General features: G+C 38.6%; 1 protein-coding gene across 1 annotated transcript in view; it reads left to right on the forward strand.

Moving 5' to 3' along the window:
- Adam28 (ADAM metallopeptidase domain 28) overlaps positions 1-16942 on the forward strand; it is a 63397-nt gene that overhangs the window by 8162 nt on the left and 38293 nt on the right. Inside the window, exons 3-10 of the mRNA XM_017802563.1 lie at positions 697-773; positions 1421-1499; positions 2788-2864; positions 4861-5053; positions 8616-8687; positions 9922-9993; positions 13646-13815; positions 16511-16595. Of these exons, the coding sequence (XP_017658052.1) occupies positions 697-773; positions 1421-1499; positions 2788-2864; positions 4861-5053; positions 8616-8687; positions 9922-9993; positions 13646-13815; positions 16511-16595 (825 nt within the window). The remainder of the gene's footprint in view (positions 1-696; positions 774-1420; positions 1500-2787; positions 2865-4860; positions 5054-8615; positions 8688-9921; positions 9994-13645; positions 13816-16510; positions 16596-16942) is intronic.

The raw sequence follows: 16942 nt of genomic DNA on the forward strand, positions 1-16942 counted from the left end.
ATCTACTAATTATTAAGGAGCAAATTTTTATGCTTTGAAGAATTTTTTTTAATTAAAAAATTTAATAACCACATGATTAGAAGAAGCATTTCATTACAGGTTTTACATATTCAGTAACACACTCCAGAGCAAGGATACATCTCTTTCAAAAGTGGCTGTAAATTTTTAGGTTCACAGTTGAATTAAATTACACTTATTTTATATGTGCATTTGCCTCTGTGGGGGTGGGAGGGCAAATGTGTGTGGGCACAGATGTGAAATTCAGGAGTTTGGTTCTCTCCTTTCATCATCCTAGGGATGTGAATCCTAGAGTTAGAACTCAGGTTGTCAGGCTTGACAGCAAGTATACACACACACACACACACACACACACACACACACACACACTTAAACGATGGATATAAAGATGCCAGATGAGAGACCAAGGATGTAGTTTGATGGTAGTGTCCCTACCCAGCATTTTCAAGGTCCTGGTGTCAATTCCAAGAACAGAAATAAAAAACAAAACAAATAACAAAAACGTGACAAATAAGTCTAGTTAGCTGGCAAATTGCTAGATCTGTTACACAAAGACTAACTAGACAGGTATTTGGTGTCACAGACTACTGCTAAAGAAAGGCAAATGTTGCTTGCTTCGGATTAAACACAGAAATTACCACTTTTCAATGATCAGTAAATCTTTTTGTATTTTTTCAGGAAACATTTGAAACTGAGCTAAAGTATAAAATGACAGTTAATGGAGAGATTGCAGTGCTTTATTTGAAAAAAAATGAGTAAGTATGTTTCTGTCTGGTGTGGTACTCACCAGCAAGTTAAAGTGTGAAGGAGTGATAACTGGGGATGTTATTCAGTATGACTCCTGCAAAACTTGACCTATCAGTCTTTGATCCCAACTGACCCAAGGACTCAATGAATATCTTTCTCTCTTAAAGTAGTAGAAACACATTAGGTAAAACCACAGTTTACTAGCGTTTTGATACTATATGAATAAAACGCTACTAATGAGGCATTAACAGACAGATTTGATTTATTTTACCCAACAGTGGCTGGAATGGTTCCAAAATACTTTGCTATAGTTTTTGTTTGTTTATATGTGTGAGACAGAGTCTCACAACGTTGAGCACTGGAAAGGACGAGGGGAAAGTGCTCTATCAGTCGTTTCTATCAACTGACCTCGGTTCTGCTGCTGTTTAAGTCTCTCTGGAGCTAGCCCACAGAGTCCCAGCATAAGGATGGCTGGGAATGTCCCCGCCCCTCAGCCTTGCCATTGGGAGCAGTGCTCCTCTGCTTGGACTTGGCTTGAGAGTCAGAAGAAGCTGAGGCCTCTGACTGGTCTGTATGCCCAGGGACAGCTCTTGCCTTATGTGCTAGACTTCATGAATGGTATGTGTAACCATGCTTTTTCTCTTTCTTTCTCCAGCAATCTCCTTGCATCAGACTACTCAGAAACATATTATAATTCCACCGGAAAGCAAATCACCACAAGCCCTCAAATCATGGTATAACAGCCCCCTGGACCCCTTGGCAATGAATGGGGTGTGCCCTGCTTACCTAAATGAAGTGTCCTTGCCAAGCAACTTTTTACAGCCTTGGTGTTTTGCTTGTTTACCAGTCGAAGTAACTGAGCTTCTAGCATTAATACATTTTACTAAGAATGAAAAAGGAGAGCCTCAGCTTTCACTGGAGGCAGGTTGAAGGAGCATGGGTTTTGCTCAGTACCTTTTCTATAGAGGGCCTCTATGGTGTGGAGAGTTAAGCATGTCTGGTATTTTTAGTTAATTACTATCACCTTCCTTAATTATTTGTTCTATGACACCAAAGACTACTCATTCAATGGCAACTGTAGAATTCTATGTTTCCTTAAGCAAATCTACTCTTGATCTCACCCCTGATTTCCTCTTTACTCCCACTGAGCTCCTAACAGTGTGCCTTGGGGCTGTTTCCTCTGAGACCCCTTCTCTCTTCAAACCTTCAAAGCTTCTGGGTTACACAGGCCAATGTCACATCTGACCCATCCACAGGGAGAAATGTTAGCTTTGGCATTTTTCTCCAAGTAAAAGCATGGCATATTACCCAGGTTCATTTTAATCTAGTTTAACTCTTTGGACAAACAATCTGAATAACCCATAGGCTAAAAAAAAAAAAAAAGGAAAAATCTAGTAGGTGGTAGTTGGAAAAAAAATGTAATGAGAAATAAATAATTAAAGGGAAGAATAAAGGCTGGATGTTTGGAAACTCAAGTTTTAAATTTATATAAATGAATACATTTAAAAAATAGCATCCAACTATTTTGTACCGTTTCAGCAACACTAGTGTTATAATACTATATCAAGTACAGAATATGCTATATATTATGTATAATATACTATATAGTAGCATGGCACACCACATGCATGGTATATAAAATATAATCATTTTGAAGTCATTAACTAACATTAAATAATTTAACACATAATAACATATTTAATTATTTGTTTATTTTTTTGGTCTTTTTGAGACAGGGTCTCCCTGTAGCCCCAACTGTCCTGGATTCACCATGGAGACCAGGCTGGCCTCGAACTCACAGATATCTGCCTGCCTCTGCCACCCGAGTGCTGGGATTAAAGGTGTGCGCCACCACGCCCGGCTTAATTATATTTTTTAAAACCTCTGTAAGTTAAGTTGTCCAGTGGAGAAAAGTTTGAAAGCATTGTAGATTCCTTTTCAATATTTCAAATTCAAATTGATCAAGGAGTAGAAAGGTTATGAACTCTTTCCTTCACAAAATCTCTTTCCTGTTTTCTTTAGGATGACTGTTACTACCAAGGACACATCATGAATGAGAAAGTTTCTGATGCAAGCATCAGCACGTGTCAAGGTCTACGGTGAGACTTCAGGAATGTTCGCCTGTCCCTCTGATTATGTGTGCATGTTCCATAAATCTAAAGACCCTATGATAGCTATGCATGAATTCTTAGGGCTATAAAATTATGAAATTTGAATCAAGCACCATCTTTTTTTAGTATGTTAACTCACACATATGAATTGCCTTCAGGTTTGTTTGTATTTCTTGTTTCTAAAATGAAAATCTTTGAGACTCAGATTTTTAGTCAGAACTTTTGGGGGTAGGAGCTCCTCTCTGACTTCTTGCCTCACTTTGATTTCTCTATGGCATGCGTTTGCTAACAATTGTTCCATAAGTCTGGTATTTCTCCTGTGTTCTCTATCTCAGCTGATGGAATAAAAATGTAATGACTTTCCCATGAGAGAATCCTGAATTCCCCAAGGACTTCTTTCCTCACTCTCCACCCCTACTTTTTATTTCCTTATCAAGCCCCAGTGACTTTTATCTTCCAATTATTTCCTGAAATGTGTTCACTACATTTTGTGTCTACTGAAACATAGTATTCCAACTCCCATGCTCCTTTAAGTAAACCATTTGAAGCAAATATTTACACTTGATATCTTCCAATTCCACATACTATATGCTCTTCACACTGATTAGTTGTTGAGATTACAAACGTGTGTTAGATGAATAATTACATGTGCATTCTTTTATTAATTCATACACGTCAACTTTCCTCATTTGAATTTAAGGTCCGTGAAGGAAGAAACCATAGCTCTCTTCTACTTTATCCTTTTAGTCTAATGCTTAATTAATAATGGGTCTCACTATATGTGGTACAGATTAACTTTAACATGATGGAACTCCAGATAAATTAAGAAATAAACATACAATGTGAATAACTCATTCGTTGTTTAAAAAAGCTAGTAAGCTTCTGAACAAAGTCTAACAATCTACCATTAACGAAGAAGTACAGGAGTTGGGAGCTCAGTGGGTCTTAGCTCAGGAGTGCAGTAAAGGAGGCTGAGAAGTTGGTGTCACTCGTCATGTGCTTTCCCTTTCACTCCTTCCCAGCCTCTTGTTAGGTATTAAGTTTCCATTTTACAGAGTGAGAAATTGAAGCTGCATTATTTTTAACAACATGTCCATGGATTCATAGCTAATCAGACTGACTTAGGACTTTAACCCTTTATTTATTATTTTTATTTTATGTGTATGAGTGTATTGCTTGCATGTATGTAAGTGTACCTGTGTTGTGCAGTGCCTAAGGAGGTCAGAAGAGGGCATCAAATCCCATGGAACTGGAGTTAAGGATGGTTGTTAGCTGCCATGTGAATGATGAAAATTGGACCCAGATTCCTTGCGATAGCAGCCAGTGCTCTTAACTGCTGAGCATCTCTCCAGCCCTGATTTTAACCCTTTATAAGACTCCAAAGTGTCTGTCTTCTTCAGGGGACATATAAAGTAGAAGCAGCACAAACATAGGGCTGAGTCAGGAAATACTTTGAGTGTCAGAACAGAGATGGTGGTTGGTTGTTCTGTCACCATGAGAGAAAACTGCTTTGGCATTGGCCAGGAAGTTCATGAGGCCTGTGATGGTTTGAATGAAAATGTCCCCCATAGGCTCCAAGTATTTGGACATTTTGTCCCCACATGGTGGTGCTGTTTTGGGAGGTTTTAGAAGGTGTGGCTATCCTGGAGGAAGCATGTCACTGGGGGTGGGCCTAGAGAATTCTTAAGCCTTGCCAGATCTCCAGTCGAGCTCTTGCTTCCTGTGCCTGCATGATGATGTGAGAGCTTAGCTTCTGCTGTGCCTGCTCCAATCACCTTCAGCCACCGCTCCCTGCCATGATGGACTGTAATTCCTCTGGAACCGTAAGCTCAAATAAACTCTTCCTTCTATAAGTTGGTTGGGTCAGTGTTTCTACCACAGCAACAGAAAAGTGACTAATACAAGGCCCTTTTGATGTCTACATGTCTGTCCAACTCCAATGCAAGAGCATTTTGTTAAGAAGCCTCAATGCTCATGTCCCCAGGGGCTACTTCAGTCAAGGAAAGGAAAGGTACTTCATTGAGCCTCTGAGCACTGAAAATATGGATGAGCAGGAGCATGCACTCTTTAAGGATGACCCTGATGAAGACCTAACCAACAGCAGCTGTGGGGTGAACGATGCTGTCTGGATACAGAGGTTGCATCAGAATGTGGACCTGCCTACCGCCAGACTGATTGTATGTATAGCTTTATCTGTTATTGATACTTCTGTTGTGTATCCTACCCTGGGTGCTAATCATTTGTTTTCTTTGCATGTGTATGTATGTGTGATGGGCATGCATATATGTATGCATGTCCCCCTGTGTGCATAGAGAGGCCTGAGGTTGATGTGAGGTGTCTTCCTCAAGGGCTCCCCACCTTATACACTGAGGCTTCTTATATTATGAGGCTCCATCTCTCACTAAACCCAGAGCTTGCTATTCAGGTAATCTGGTTAGCTCCAGGCGTTCACTGTCTCGGCCTCCTTTCTTTTTAAAAACTTTTTCTTTATTATTTTTATTTTATATGTATGCATGTACTGCCTGCATGTAGGTAAGTGCACCCCTGTCGTGCAATGCCTGCGGAGGTCAGAAGAGGCTGTCGGATCCCCTGGGACTGGAGTTACAGACAGTTGTTAGCTGCCATGTGGGTGCTGGGATTCAAACCCGGGTCTTCTGCAAGAGTAGTCAGTGTTCTTAACTGCTGAGCAATCACTCTCCAGCTCCTCTGCCTCCTTTCTTGTGCTGGATTGCAATCAGGCTACCACCCCAACCCAGATTTTATGTAGGTGTTTCAGATCTGAACACTGGTAGTGGTCACACTTGTTCGTTTGGGAAGGGCTTTATCTGATGAGCCTTTTTGCCAGGCCTGGGTTCTAATCTTAACAATGTATTCGATTCACATTTTACAGCTGTTGCTGAGACTAATGCTTTATAAACAGGAATCCTAAATCATCGCTGTACATTGACAATTCACTTAATAATATCTGAACAAATTCTCATCACCAATAATCTGCAAGAGTTTAAAAGAAGCCTGAAAATGTATACATAATGGCTAGGAGAAGGCAACCCTCACAACAGTCTCTGTGCCCCACCACAGGGCCCAAAGGTGTAAAGACTTTCTTTTGTGGTGTGATATGACCGCCTTGAACAAATTTGTCTTCAGAGGGGTTCATTATCCTGGGAATGTAGCAGGCAGCAAAATACACAAAAGGATGGAGAGTATTCTTTCCTGTATGCAATTCTTTTGTCACTACAGAAGTAAAGGTGAGAGTTCAACTGTGCTTTAAACTGTGATGTCTGCATTAGAATGTTTCTGTTGCTATTATTTTCAATGCCTGATTATCTCTTCCGAGTGTTCTCAGAATCTGTAAGCACTGGGCAGACTTGTGAGTAAAATTCTGGGCTGATCTCTTTGCTGTGGACTTAAATTTCACCAGCATTATCTAGGAACCCAGAAGAACCAGTCTTGTCTACAAGTTGCTTTGAATGGCACGCTGGTTGTTTGGCACTGGCTTCTTGTCTTCTGTTTGATTCTTTGGGTGCCATGTAGAAATGGTCTTGCTTTTCTGACATGCCGTTGTGTTGGTTTTCTGAAACTCCTCTCTGTCACCCCTCTTCTGGTTGACCACTAAATAGAAGAGAGCTCCACAAACTGGATCTTCTTCTCTGCTTCATTTACAGATTCTTCCCAGGTAATCTCATCTTATCCCATGTCTTCTTTAAATATGAGTCAGTAGGGCTTGGAATGCTGCTCATTTAGCAAACTGCTTATCTAGCAAGCAAGAATCCCCAGGTTCTATCCCAAGGCATATGCCTGCAATCCTAGTACTTAGAAGTAGGTAGAAGCAGGAGGCTCATGAATCCAGGATCATTCTTGGCACATAGTGAGCTCAAATCCAGCGGGGGCTACATGAAACTCTAATTTTTTTAAAAAAATGGAGGAGTGAGAGAGATGGCTCAGTGGTTAAGAGCACTGGCTGGTCTTACAGAAGACCTGGGTTCAAATCCCAGTACCCACATGATGGCTAATAACCATCTGTAAATCCAATTCCAGGGTATTATTCTTCTGTCCTTTGAGGGCATTTCATGACCTGGGTGTACTTACATACATGCAGGCAATACACTCATTCACATAAAATAAAAATAACATACAAAATATAAGGAGTCAGACACTATTTATTGTTAGGTATACATCTTCATTCTTGTACTTTCCCCCGATTGACTGTCTAATATATCCTTTAAATATCTAACATTACAAAATTGACATGGTAAAAGAGAATACTTATTTTGAAACTACTCATTTTCAAACAGCTCCAAACACAATTTCTTTCCTGTTTTCCCATCTCAAGTGAATATTACCACCAACCGCCCATCATTTGTCTCAGTTCCTATCTAGGAGTTACCCTTGATTCTTCCTTTCCTGTGTCCGCACACGGTAGCCATTAGTTAGCAGGTGCCTCTTTATGTATTCCACTTCTTCATTGAGCTCTGTTTCCTGACTGCCCCAGGTAGCAGCATCCCACGATGACCACAGCCACAGCCTGGACTGAATCTCCCTGCGTGTACTCCCACCTTGGCAGAATCTACCCCCCATGCACTAGGCTGGGCGATGTTTCATTCTAAGTTGTATTATGCTGAAGCCCTTGGATGGCTTTCATTCTTCACGTTCAGCATAAAATCCAAGCCTCTACTGTGAGTGATAGAAGGCCATCTGACTCTATCCAGCCTTCCGCTAATTTCTGTACTCTGAAAAACCCAATCTTTTCCTATGTTTTAAACTTATCAATGTCAATTAACCTTAGTTGTTTAGGTTTTTTTTTCTTTTTTTTACATTTTTCTGGAACTGTCTTCCAGTTTTGTTTCACTTCTATGAAGATGTCTTATAGTTCAGGTTTTTAAAGAAGCTTTCTCTAACTTTATTCTGAAATCACTACCTATTCACCCTGGCTCAATCACTGATTGAATTCACCCCACAACACCTAATACATGTATTTATTTGTGAGTTCCTAAGCTGATAGACCAAGAAGCTTATCTATCTCAGTCCTCAGAGTGCTGCGAGTGCACAGAAAGTACTAGTAAATATTTTGTTCCTATGGAAATGGGAGGTAAGTATTTACCTCAGTAGATAAACATCAAAAAGTCTACTTTCAGCAGGTTATTTTTGAGACTAGAAACATAATGACCCATTTAAAGACCAGCATTTCTAGAACTGTAACGCAAATAAACTTTGATGGCTTATGCTTTATTACGAATCCTGTACCTGATAATTTCAGTGAAATAATCCATTATGAAAAGCTCTGGCTTCTTTTTCTTAGAGGTACGGAGTATAAAACGGGGGAATCTGGAGCATAGGGAAGAGTGAATGCGGCAGCAGCTCTGAGCCTTGCACAGTCAGCAAGGGAGAAAAACAAGGAAGAAAAAGAGTACTTTAAAAATACTAGAAATGGTTGAAGTCAGAGTTTCTTTATTTCATGGTAGGATGATGGGGAAAATCTACTGAAAATACTGTTTCTAGCTCCCTTACTAAGTAGCTGTAAAATCATTTACTTGATAAAATGAAGGGATTGTACTAGAACATTATTAACGTCTTGTCTTGCTCTGACATTCTGAGCCCTGTCTGTACATACTCATGGCTGTGGTGGTAGTGTTAAAATGGTAATGTTGTCTGTCTTTGTTCTCAGACATCACCCAGCTGCTTACAAAAGAAAGATTGACAGAGAAGAACGTTGTCTTAGTAATTGTCCTCCTTATATTTCAGAAGTTGAATGACGAGAAGGCTCAGGGAGCTAAGACGTACATAGAATATTATGTGGTCCTGGATAATGGTGAGGTAATTACATCAGATAAATGTATCTTTTAAAATTCTCCTGCTCATAAGAACGTATTATGTGAAGTAGAAATGTCTAGATCAGTTTAGAAACATCAAGAATTTGAGCTATAATGACAAATTATTACAAACCTGTGATATTTGTTATTTATAATCAAGCTAATATGATCTCCTAGGTCATAGACAGGCTATACTTAGATTGAATTGTTAGCCCCATGCTTCTTTCTTATTGTCTTTAGAGCGCCAAACATAGCCTTCAATTAAATTATTTTGTCAAGTTGTCTTTCATTAGATATTTATAAATTAGGATTTGTGCTCTGCAGGAAGAAGCAATAAATGTAAAAATCTAGCATGTGGGGTCTTTGGAGAAAGGCAAATCTTTGGTGATAGTTATCAGTTAACTCATTTTCTAGGAACACATTTCCATATAATGAGTTTCTAAATAATTAGGCCGTGTGTTTAATATTAAAAAGAATACTCCTGGGGGCTGGAGAGATGGGTCAGTCGTTAAGAGCACTGGGAGCTCTTGCAGAGAACCTGGGTTCAGTTCCCAGAACCCACATGGAAGCTAACAACTTTCCATAACTCCAGTTCCAGGGGATAGGATCCGATGCCTTCTTCTGACTTCCATAGGAATTGTCCTACAAGAGTACACTTATATACATAGAGGCAATACACTCATACACATAAAGTAAAAATAAATAAAACATTTAAAAAGAAAAAGAAAACCTCTGAGTCACAAAAATATGGAAAAATTAGTTCAGGTCCCTCTTAGTGTATTGAATTCATCTATTATTCATATATTTTTAAAAACTAGCAAGTTGTTTTTTGCACCGATTCCACATAGTTTAGGAAATCATGAAGCTTAAAGATATGCTTGGAATAATTTGTTTGTTTGAGACAGAACCTTGTTACTTAGCCCAGGCTGCCCTTGGTTCATGGTTCTCCTGCTTCAGCCTTTTGACTGCTAGGGTTATAAGCATGGAACCAGCCTTGGCAAAAATTCCTAAGAGCTTTACATTGACCTCCATTTCAGTGGAGAAAACACAATGTGGATTACCAAAGTGCTTTAATTTAGGTAGATAAAGAGGTCAATTTGGTTTTAGGTTTTAAGAGTCAGCATTAGTAACTGCTTCTTAATTATAATCATTGATAAGTAAAATAAATTAGGTTGTTTCTCTTTTCTTCCAATTGTATTAATCTTATCAACATCTATTTCTGCTTTTTTGTTTTGTAGTTTAAGAAGTATGATGAAAATCTAGTTGAAATAAGAAAGAGAGTACTTGAGATGGCCAATTACGTCAACATGGTATGATACCTTTATTAAAATATAATTTTAAGCATTTTTCTAGGACACGCCATTGTGTTTTCCTATGTGTGAATGTATATGAATCCAGAGAGAGAGAGAGAGAGAGAGAGAGAGAGAGAGAGAGAGAGAGAGGTTATGTCCTCTGAGGCTGAGGCTTTTGGGGATTCCTAAGAAATGACCATGACTTTTGTTACTTTGCTACCGTTTACTACACTGCTCTTAGGACCATAAAGATATCATAGAAAACTTTACTTGGAAGACTTTGTTTCCCAAAATCCACTTCAGAAAACATTGAAAATCAAATCTCAATAGAAAGGTAATCCAGAAAACAAGAAACAAAATATGTCCATCATCTCTGGCACAGTATCATCTTTCATATCTACATAACCTCATTTAATCTTCAGAACAACTCTTAAAGATATACTTTTAAAGCCTAATATTCAGAGAAGTACTATATCCAGAGATGCACAGCAATGCAGGAGATGCAAAAGAAAATAACAAACTTGAAATTTGAGTAGAGATCTGTCAGATTGGAAGCTCAGTTCAGTTATACAATTGTTGAATATATTCTAGACATAAGAGTATTATCTAATTTCCAAAACACTAAAGTGATTGTATAGCTCTTTTTAACTAAATATTGTTAGTTTTTAAAATTATTGAACATATCAACAATATATCTAGCTTGAAATAAATCAGTCTCTTCATAGTGCCTTCCAAATAGTCTAGATAGAAAGGAAATGAGTGTGGGTAAATTAGCTTAGCAACCTACGTTATAGGTCATCTTTCCACCCCAAGAACTAGTTATAGTGGGCACCTTCTTCATACCAGGAGTGTTTCTGTTATAGAAGTAACATAGAGAACAATATGGACAATCCCTCCTTTCCTCTATCTTACATTTTTGTCAGGAAGACAGAGATAAATGGTATGTTGGATGGTGATAGCACCATACAGAAAACTAAAAGAAAGTGGCAGCAAAGAGACGGCATCACGATGACAGGGTGAATGAGAAAGGCCTTATGAGTGGAGAGCTGAATGAGGGAAGAGATACTTTTGACCTCTAAGAGAATATGCAAGGCCTCAAGGTAGAGCCCAGGCTGTCAGGTGTGAAGAGGGGACCAAAATGCTGTCTGACATAGGATGAGCAGGCCCTGAGCAGCAGGAGCCTTGGTAAGCAATCTGCATTGCTCATCACCAGTGAGGAAAGCATACAAAATCCAGAGCTGAGGCATGATGCATTGCTCTCTCTCTCTCTCTCTGTGTGTGTGTGTGTGTGTACCTCAAGGTAGAGCCCAGGCTGTCAGGTGTGAAGAGGGGACCAAAATGCTATCTGACATAGGATGAACAGGCCCTGAGCAGCAGGAGCCTTGGTAAGCAATCTGCATTGCTCATCACCAGTGAGGAAAGCATACAAAATCCAGAGCTGAGGCATGATGCATTGCTCTCTCTCTCTCTCTCTGTGTGTGTGTGTGTGTGTTCTTAGACTTTGTGTTGAAAATCCGTTGAGAGGAATCAAAGGTAGAGGCCAGAGGAGAAACAGATGATGGCAGCAGGGGCAAATTAGTTACAGTAGTTTTGATAAGAATAACAGAACTTTGAGTTGAGTCTAAAGCATTTGTGGGATGGGGAAGAGATGGAGGTATAAGGAAAAGAGAAGGCCAATTTTATAACAAGAATTATGACCCAAGCAACTTCAAACAGATGAAGAGAGGCGGAGAAGCTTAGCAAGGGGGTATGACTATGGTTCTGTTTGAGAAGCACAATGTTTGCAGATATCTTTTAGAGACCTAAGTGAAAATGTTGATAATTTGAATTGACAAGCTTGAAGTTCAGAAGCAAGGTCTGGTTGGAAATGTGAGAGTATAAGTCAGGTTTAACACAATGTAGATTACAAAGCTTATTACTTTAAAAACTTAGCTTATTACTTAAAATGTTATTGCTGAATCATGGCCACAACATTTAAAAATATATTATCTGTGGATACATTCCTTCTACAATGTCAGAGTAGCTGAAAGAGTAACCATATGTCCCTAAGAAGAGCCTCACGTAAGGCCCATATGAGCCTTCACAGACTTAGACAGCCCTTTTATGAGTTCACCAAGAGAATGGATGGAAAGAAGTTGAAAAGGGTCTGCAGAAAGGGAGGAAGTATTTAGAAAGAAGAGCGTACTAAAATAGGTGGATTGAGGAAATAAATGCTCTCCCCCCAAATAGAATCATATATTATGATTATTCTTATATATAACTAGAAGTAGACAGGGTGGGTATCCTGGGTGTCCTAGAGGTCAAAGGAGAAGAAAAGGCCAAAAAGACTAAGCAGGAGCTAAGTGGGAGGAGGAAGAGAGAATGTTGTTTTAGAAGCTATTAAAACAAAACTCAGTCAGGGAGGAGGAAGGTTCCACATCAACACTTCTGAGGACTGATGAGTGCCATTGAGCTTGACAGAGGATAATGATCATTTGTCTCCCAGATGAACTTGGCTTCTATGTTGCAGGAAGGGGCAGAAGGTGTGTTCTGGGTCCAAAAGAGGAAGAAGTGAGTAGTTAGAGACAGTACATCCTTATATATGTTTCTAAGCATGTTCTGATAAAAAATAGAACAGAAGAATCAGGTGTGATAACTCACATCTGTAATTCCAGCACTCAGGAGGACAAGTTAGGAAGATTGCCACAAATTCAAGGCTAGGCAAGGAGCTCAAAGTAAAAAGACAAGAAAAGAGAATAGAAAGAAACATAATTTATAAAGGGAGATAGTATTAAAAGAATCATCTATCTTGATTATTCTCATATATAACTGTAACTAGATGGGCTGGTTATTGTTTCTTCTCTCTTTTTTTTAATCAATTAAGCTAGTTCTTTGACAGTTTTATCATATCAACTCTTCTCCTTCCCACCTGTCCCTCCCTCAGATTTATGACTTTTGGTTTTGTTTTGTGACCCATTTAGTTTACTGGGAGATTATTATATTAGGTCTACCAACTTAGCCAAGTACATTCACCAGTGGGTGCAGATCTGATGGCAATGATTTACCCTTTCCCTGAATCTATCAGTAGGAAATAACTCACCAGTGAGGGGGTAGGAGCTCCTGAGTCCTTCCTCCATCCATGACTGTCTGGTGATGGCACCATTCTTAGGTAGACCCAGTGTGGTCATCTGAAAGTGTTGATAGTTTCTCATTGCATTGGTTGTGTATTGTCCAGAAGATTTAAAGTATGCAACATGATATATGGATATACCTGTCATCTACATGGTGGAAATAATTCCAAAGAAAGCAAAATGCTGATGATATAGAGAAGGTAACATTATTTCAATAGTCTTAATTAGGGGAGACAAGGAAAACACACACATGTAGGAGGTGGGTCTGGGGCACACGGATCTCTCTGTCGCATGGCAAGAAAGAGTTGCAGAGTTTGGACAGATCAGTGAAGGGTAGGTCTGGCTTGGGAGCCGGTGAAAATTCTCTCAGTGAATGAGGGAGTTGGAATTTCCACAGGATCATTGGACCACAAAAATGAATTACAGGACCCAAATATATTTCTAAGGGTATCTGTCTTTCTAGTAGAAGGGGAATTAATTGTCTTCAATGAAGAGATAGCGATTAAAAGATAATATCACTATTATAAATCATTGCTTTTTAATGTATTCTCTTTGGACAGCTTTACAAAAAGCTTGATGCTCATGTGGCCTTAGTTGGAATGGAAATTTGGACTGACAAAGATAAGATAAAGATAACCCCCAATGCCAACGTTACTTTGGATAACTTTTCTAAGTGGAGGAAGGATGATCTGCTCAAAAGAAAGCATCACGATATTGCTCAGCTAATCTCGTATGTACAGTTTCCTCTCACACTCTACATGGTATGTAGCATAGACAATATCAATGCCTCAGCAATGACAGTGGTATCTCTGGGCGTAGGTAAAAGACAAGAGTTTACACAAAGGGAATGAAGAGCTTTTTGTTTTATTTTTTTTAAATAAATGCCTCTTTGGGTCCTTGTTGAATATGTTTTTACTTTGGACATAAGTATTGTAGTTTTTATAAGTATAAGGCAATCATTCATTAGAATTCTGTATTTATTGGGTCTACACTAAAGAAGAACAAGTTCAGATAATGAAGAGGGATATAGACTCCATTTTTAGAAGAACTGGTTGACTTTACTCAAGAGAAACTTCTAGAATCAAAGTAAAATCGAGAATTATATTCAAACCCCATACCCACCCAATTCTGCTGAAATGACTATTTAAAAAATAACAAGTGAGGGGCAGGAGAGATGGCTCAGCAGTTAAGAACACTGACTACTCTTGCAGAGGACCGGGGTTTGATTTCCAGCACCCACATGGTGGCTAACAACCATCTGTAATTCCAGTTCTGGGGGAATCTGATGCCATCTTCTGACCTCCGCGGGCATTGCACAACATGGGTGCACTTACATGCAGGCAATACACTCATACACATAAAATAAAAAAATAATAAATAAAATATTAAAAAATAACATAAAATAAATCCAGTGACTGTAAATTGCTTTAAATTTGGGTATAAGTAATCGATAAACAGTTTCTGGGTAATTGAGAGTGGGAATCAGACTGGGAGACGCTGCGAGCATGGACCTGAAATGAGTAGAGGCTGCTTCCACAGAAATAGCAAATGTCATGGGAAATGAGTGGCCTATGTCCTGACAGAATTAATTAATATTTTGTACATACCATCTATTTTTCCATAACAAAATGTATGAGCCTAAATTAAGGCTTCTTATATATCTGACATCTAAGTTGGTGTGGCTGGAACAGGGGTCTCTGTTTCTCTATGTATGGCCTTTCATGGGGCCAACATAGATTTCTTCTCATATGGCCATTTTAGGGTACTTGGATTTCTTATAAAGTGTCTAGCTTCCCCCATAGTAAGCATTCCATGAAGCCCAGGAGAAACCACTAACACTCCTTGTGACCTAGTCTCAAAAGTCACACAGCACCACAGTGGGTTTGTGTTCTTGACAAAAGCCATACCATAGGATTGACCCAGGTTCAAAAGGAAGTTGCTAGTCAGCTGTGGACACTGCAAGGATGGCTCACTAGACAGCCTTGATTGGAGAGCAGCAGACACACCTCCTTAGTTTGAAAAGCTGAGTTCTAGATGCAGACATACCTCTGGACACAGCTTGTTTTTTATAGAGTTTAGTGAGGTCACAAGAGATGTCTTTTGTACCTAGCAAACATTGTGGAGTTAAACTCTTACCAGAGTGGCTCCAAAGCCAGGCAAATTGTTATCTACTTACATACTGTAGAGTAACAGAATATAAAGATAAAAGTCATACACAAGATGATAAATATGTAGATGAGAAATGGCAGTATGTTGAAAAAAATTTCTTGAAGAGATCAGAGTAAACAAGAACGATTAACATGGAGGGAATATTTGCCCTTTTGTTTATAAATTGGTAGTCTTATGATTTATCAGGCAAATTATCAAAAGATATCTATACATAGACATAATAGGTAAGAGTATGTTCTACTCACTGAGAAGCCAAAATAAATAACTCCACAATGGTAGAAGATATTACTTTTCTGAGTGTACCAGTAGTAAGACTTACTAGAATACAAATGTAGAATCAAGCACAACATTTATAAGTTTAAGTAGATTATCAATGTGGTCAATCTTTAAATATGCAAAATGTAAAAGCATAACTTCCAAATAACAAATGCCCAGAGCCACATTTAGTAAAAGTAAAAATGCGCAGAGAGTGAAATGTGAGGGAAAGTTGTATGGTTTTCCCATTTTTTCATGGACGAATCCACACACTTTTGATGTTCCTTAGTGGAAACACACAAGTTGAATTTTTCATGTAAATACATTGACTAGGGAAATTAAAAGAACTGATACTTTAAAATTTCCATAGACAGATGATGGTCCAAATCTTGCACAGGTACCAAAAGAACAAAAGAAAAGGGAAGCACACATCACCATTGCTAACTGGAAAAAAAGAAACTCCTAAAGCAAAAGCGAAATCACTAAGAATCAAACATCTGTGCAAACAGTGTAATCAGCGTAAACCTCTGTTCTGCAGGGTTGATATTTCAGTAGCAGAAATACTCAATAACATCAATAATTTCAAGTACCTTGCCCTAAACTAAAGAATAATCTGAAAGGAACATAAGAACAAGTCATTGCAACAAAATATGAGAGAACTACAAATTAAAGCAAAATATGTAATATAACATAACAAACTAAGTTATATAGACAGAAACACCTATAAGGGCAAAAAGAAAATAAAACATTCTTTTCGTAACAAGGGATAAATTAAAAATTAAGAGTGAAACAATCATGAATTGCATGTAAAACACTAAATGTTCTTACCTCTAAGTGCCTGAATTTCAAGTGATACGGAGGACGGTCTAGGAAAAAGCACCTTGGTGATTTCAAAACCCAAAGGCAACATTTAAATGATAGTTCACAATATAGATTTCTCCAGGACCCATTTAGAGTTCCACATGAGCCATCATTTTTTCTTTCTTTTTCCTTCCTTGTAGCTCAACAGACTTTTCTGGAGCAACTGTGGGTCTTGCTTTCATGTCTTCGATGTGTTCCCCTTATCATTCTGTTGGGATCATCCAGGTCTGTTTAAAAACAAATGCTAGTTCTATATCTTACCCTTGCTGAATTTCCCCACCCCATCTCTAGAGAAGATCACAATCATTTTGTCCTATAGTCCGCTGCTTAGCAAATACATTGATTGAATTGCAAATGTTGACCTAACCTTGAATTCCAGGATAAATCCAACTTACTCAAAAGATTGTCTTTAATTCAAAATGTTACTTTATCTTCAGTATCTTTGCATTAAGGCTCAAGAAAAACACTAGTCCCTAGTTCTATTTTCTTGTAATGTGATATTTTAAAGTTTTATTGTCAAGAAAATTTGGCCACATGCAGAGTTGGATTATGTTCCCAACTCTGAGTTTCTG

This window comes from Nannospalax galili, unplaced genomic scaffold (genome assembly GCF_000622305.1).
Source record: "Nannospalax galili isolate Female #2095 unplaced genomic scaffold, S.galili_v1.0 scaffold291, whole genome shotgun sequence".
In the NCBI taxonomy this organism is placed as follows: Eukaryota; Metazoa; Chordata; class Mammalia; order Rodentia; family Spalacidae; genus Nannospalax; species Nannospalax galili.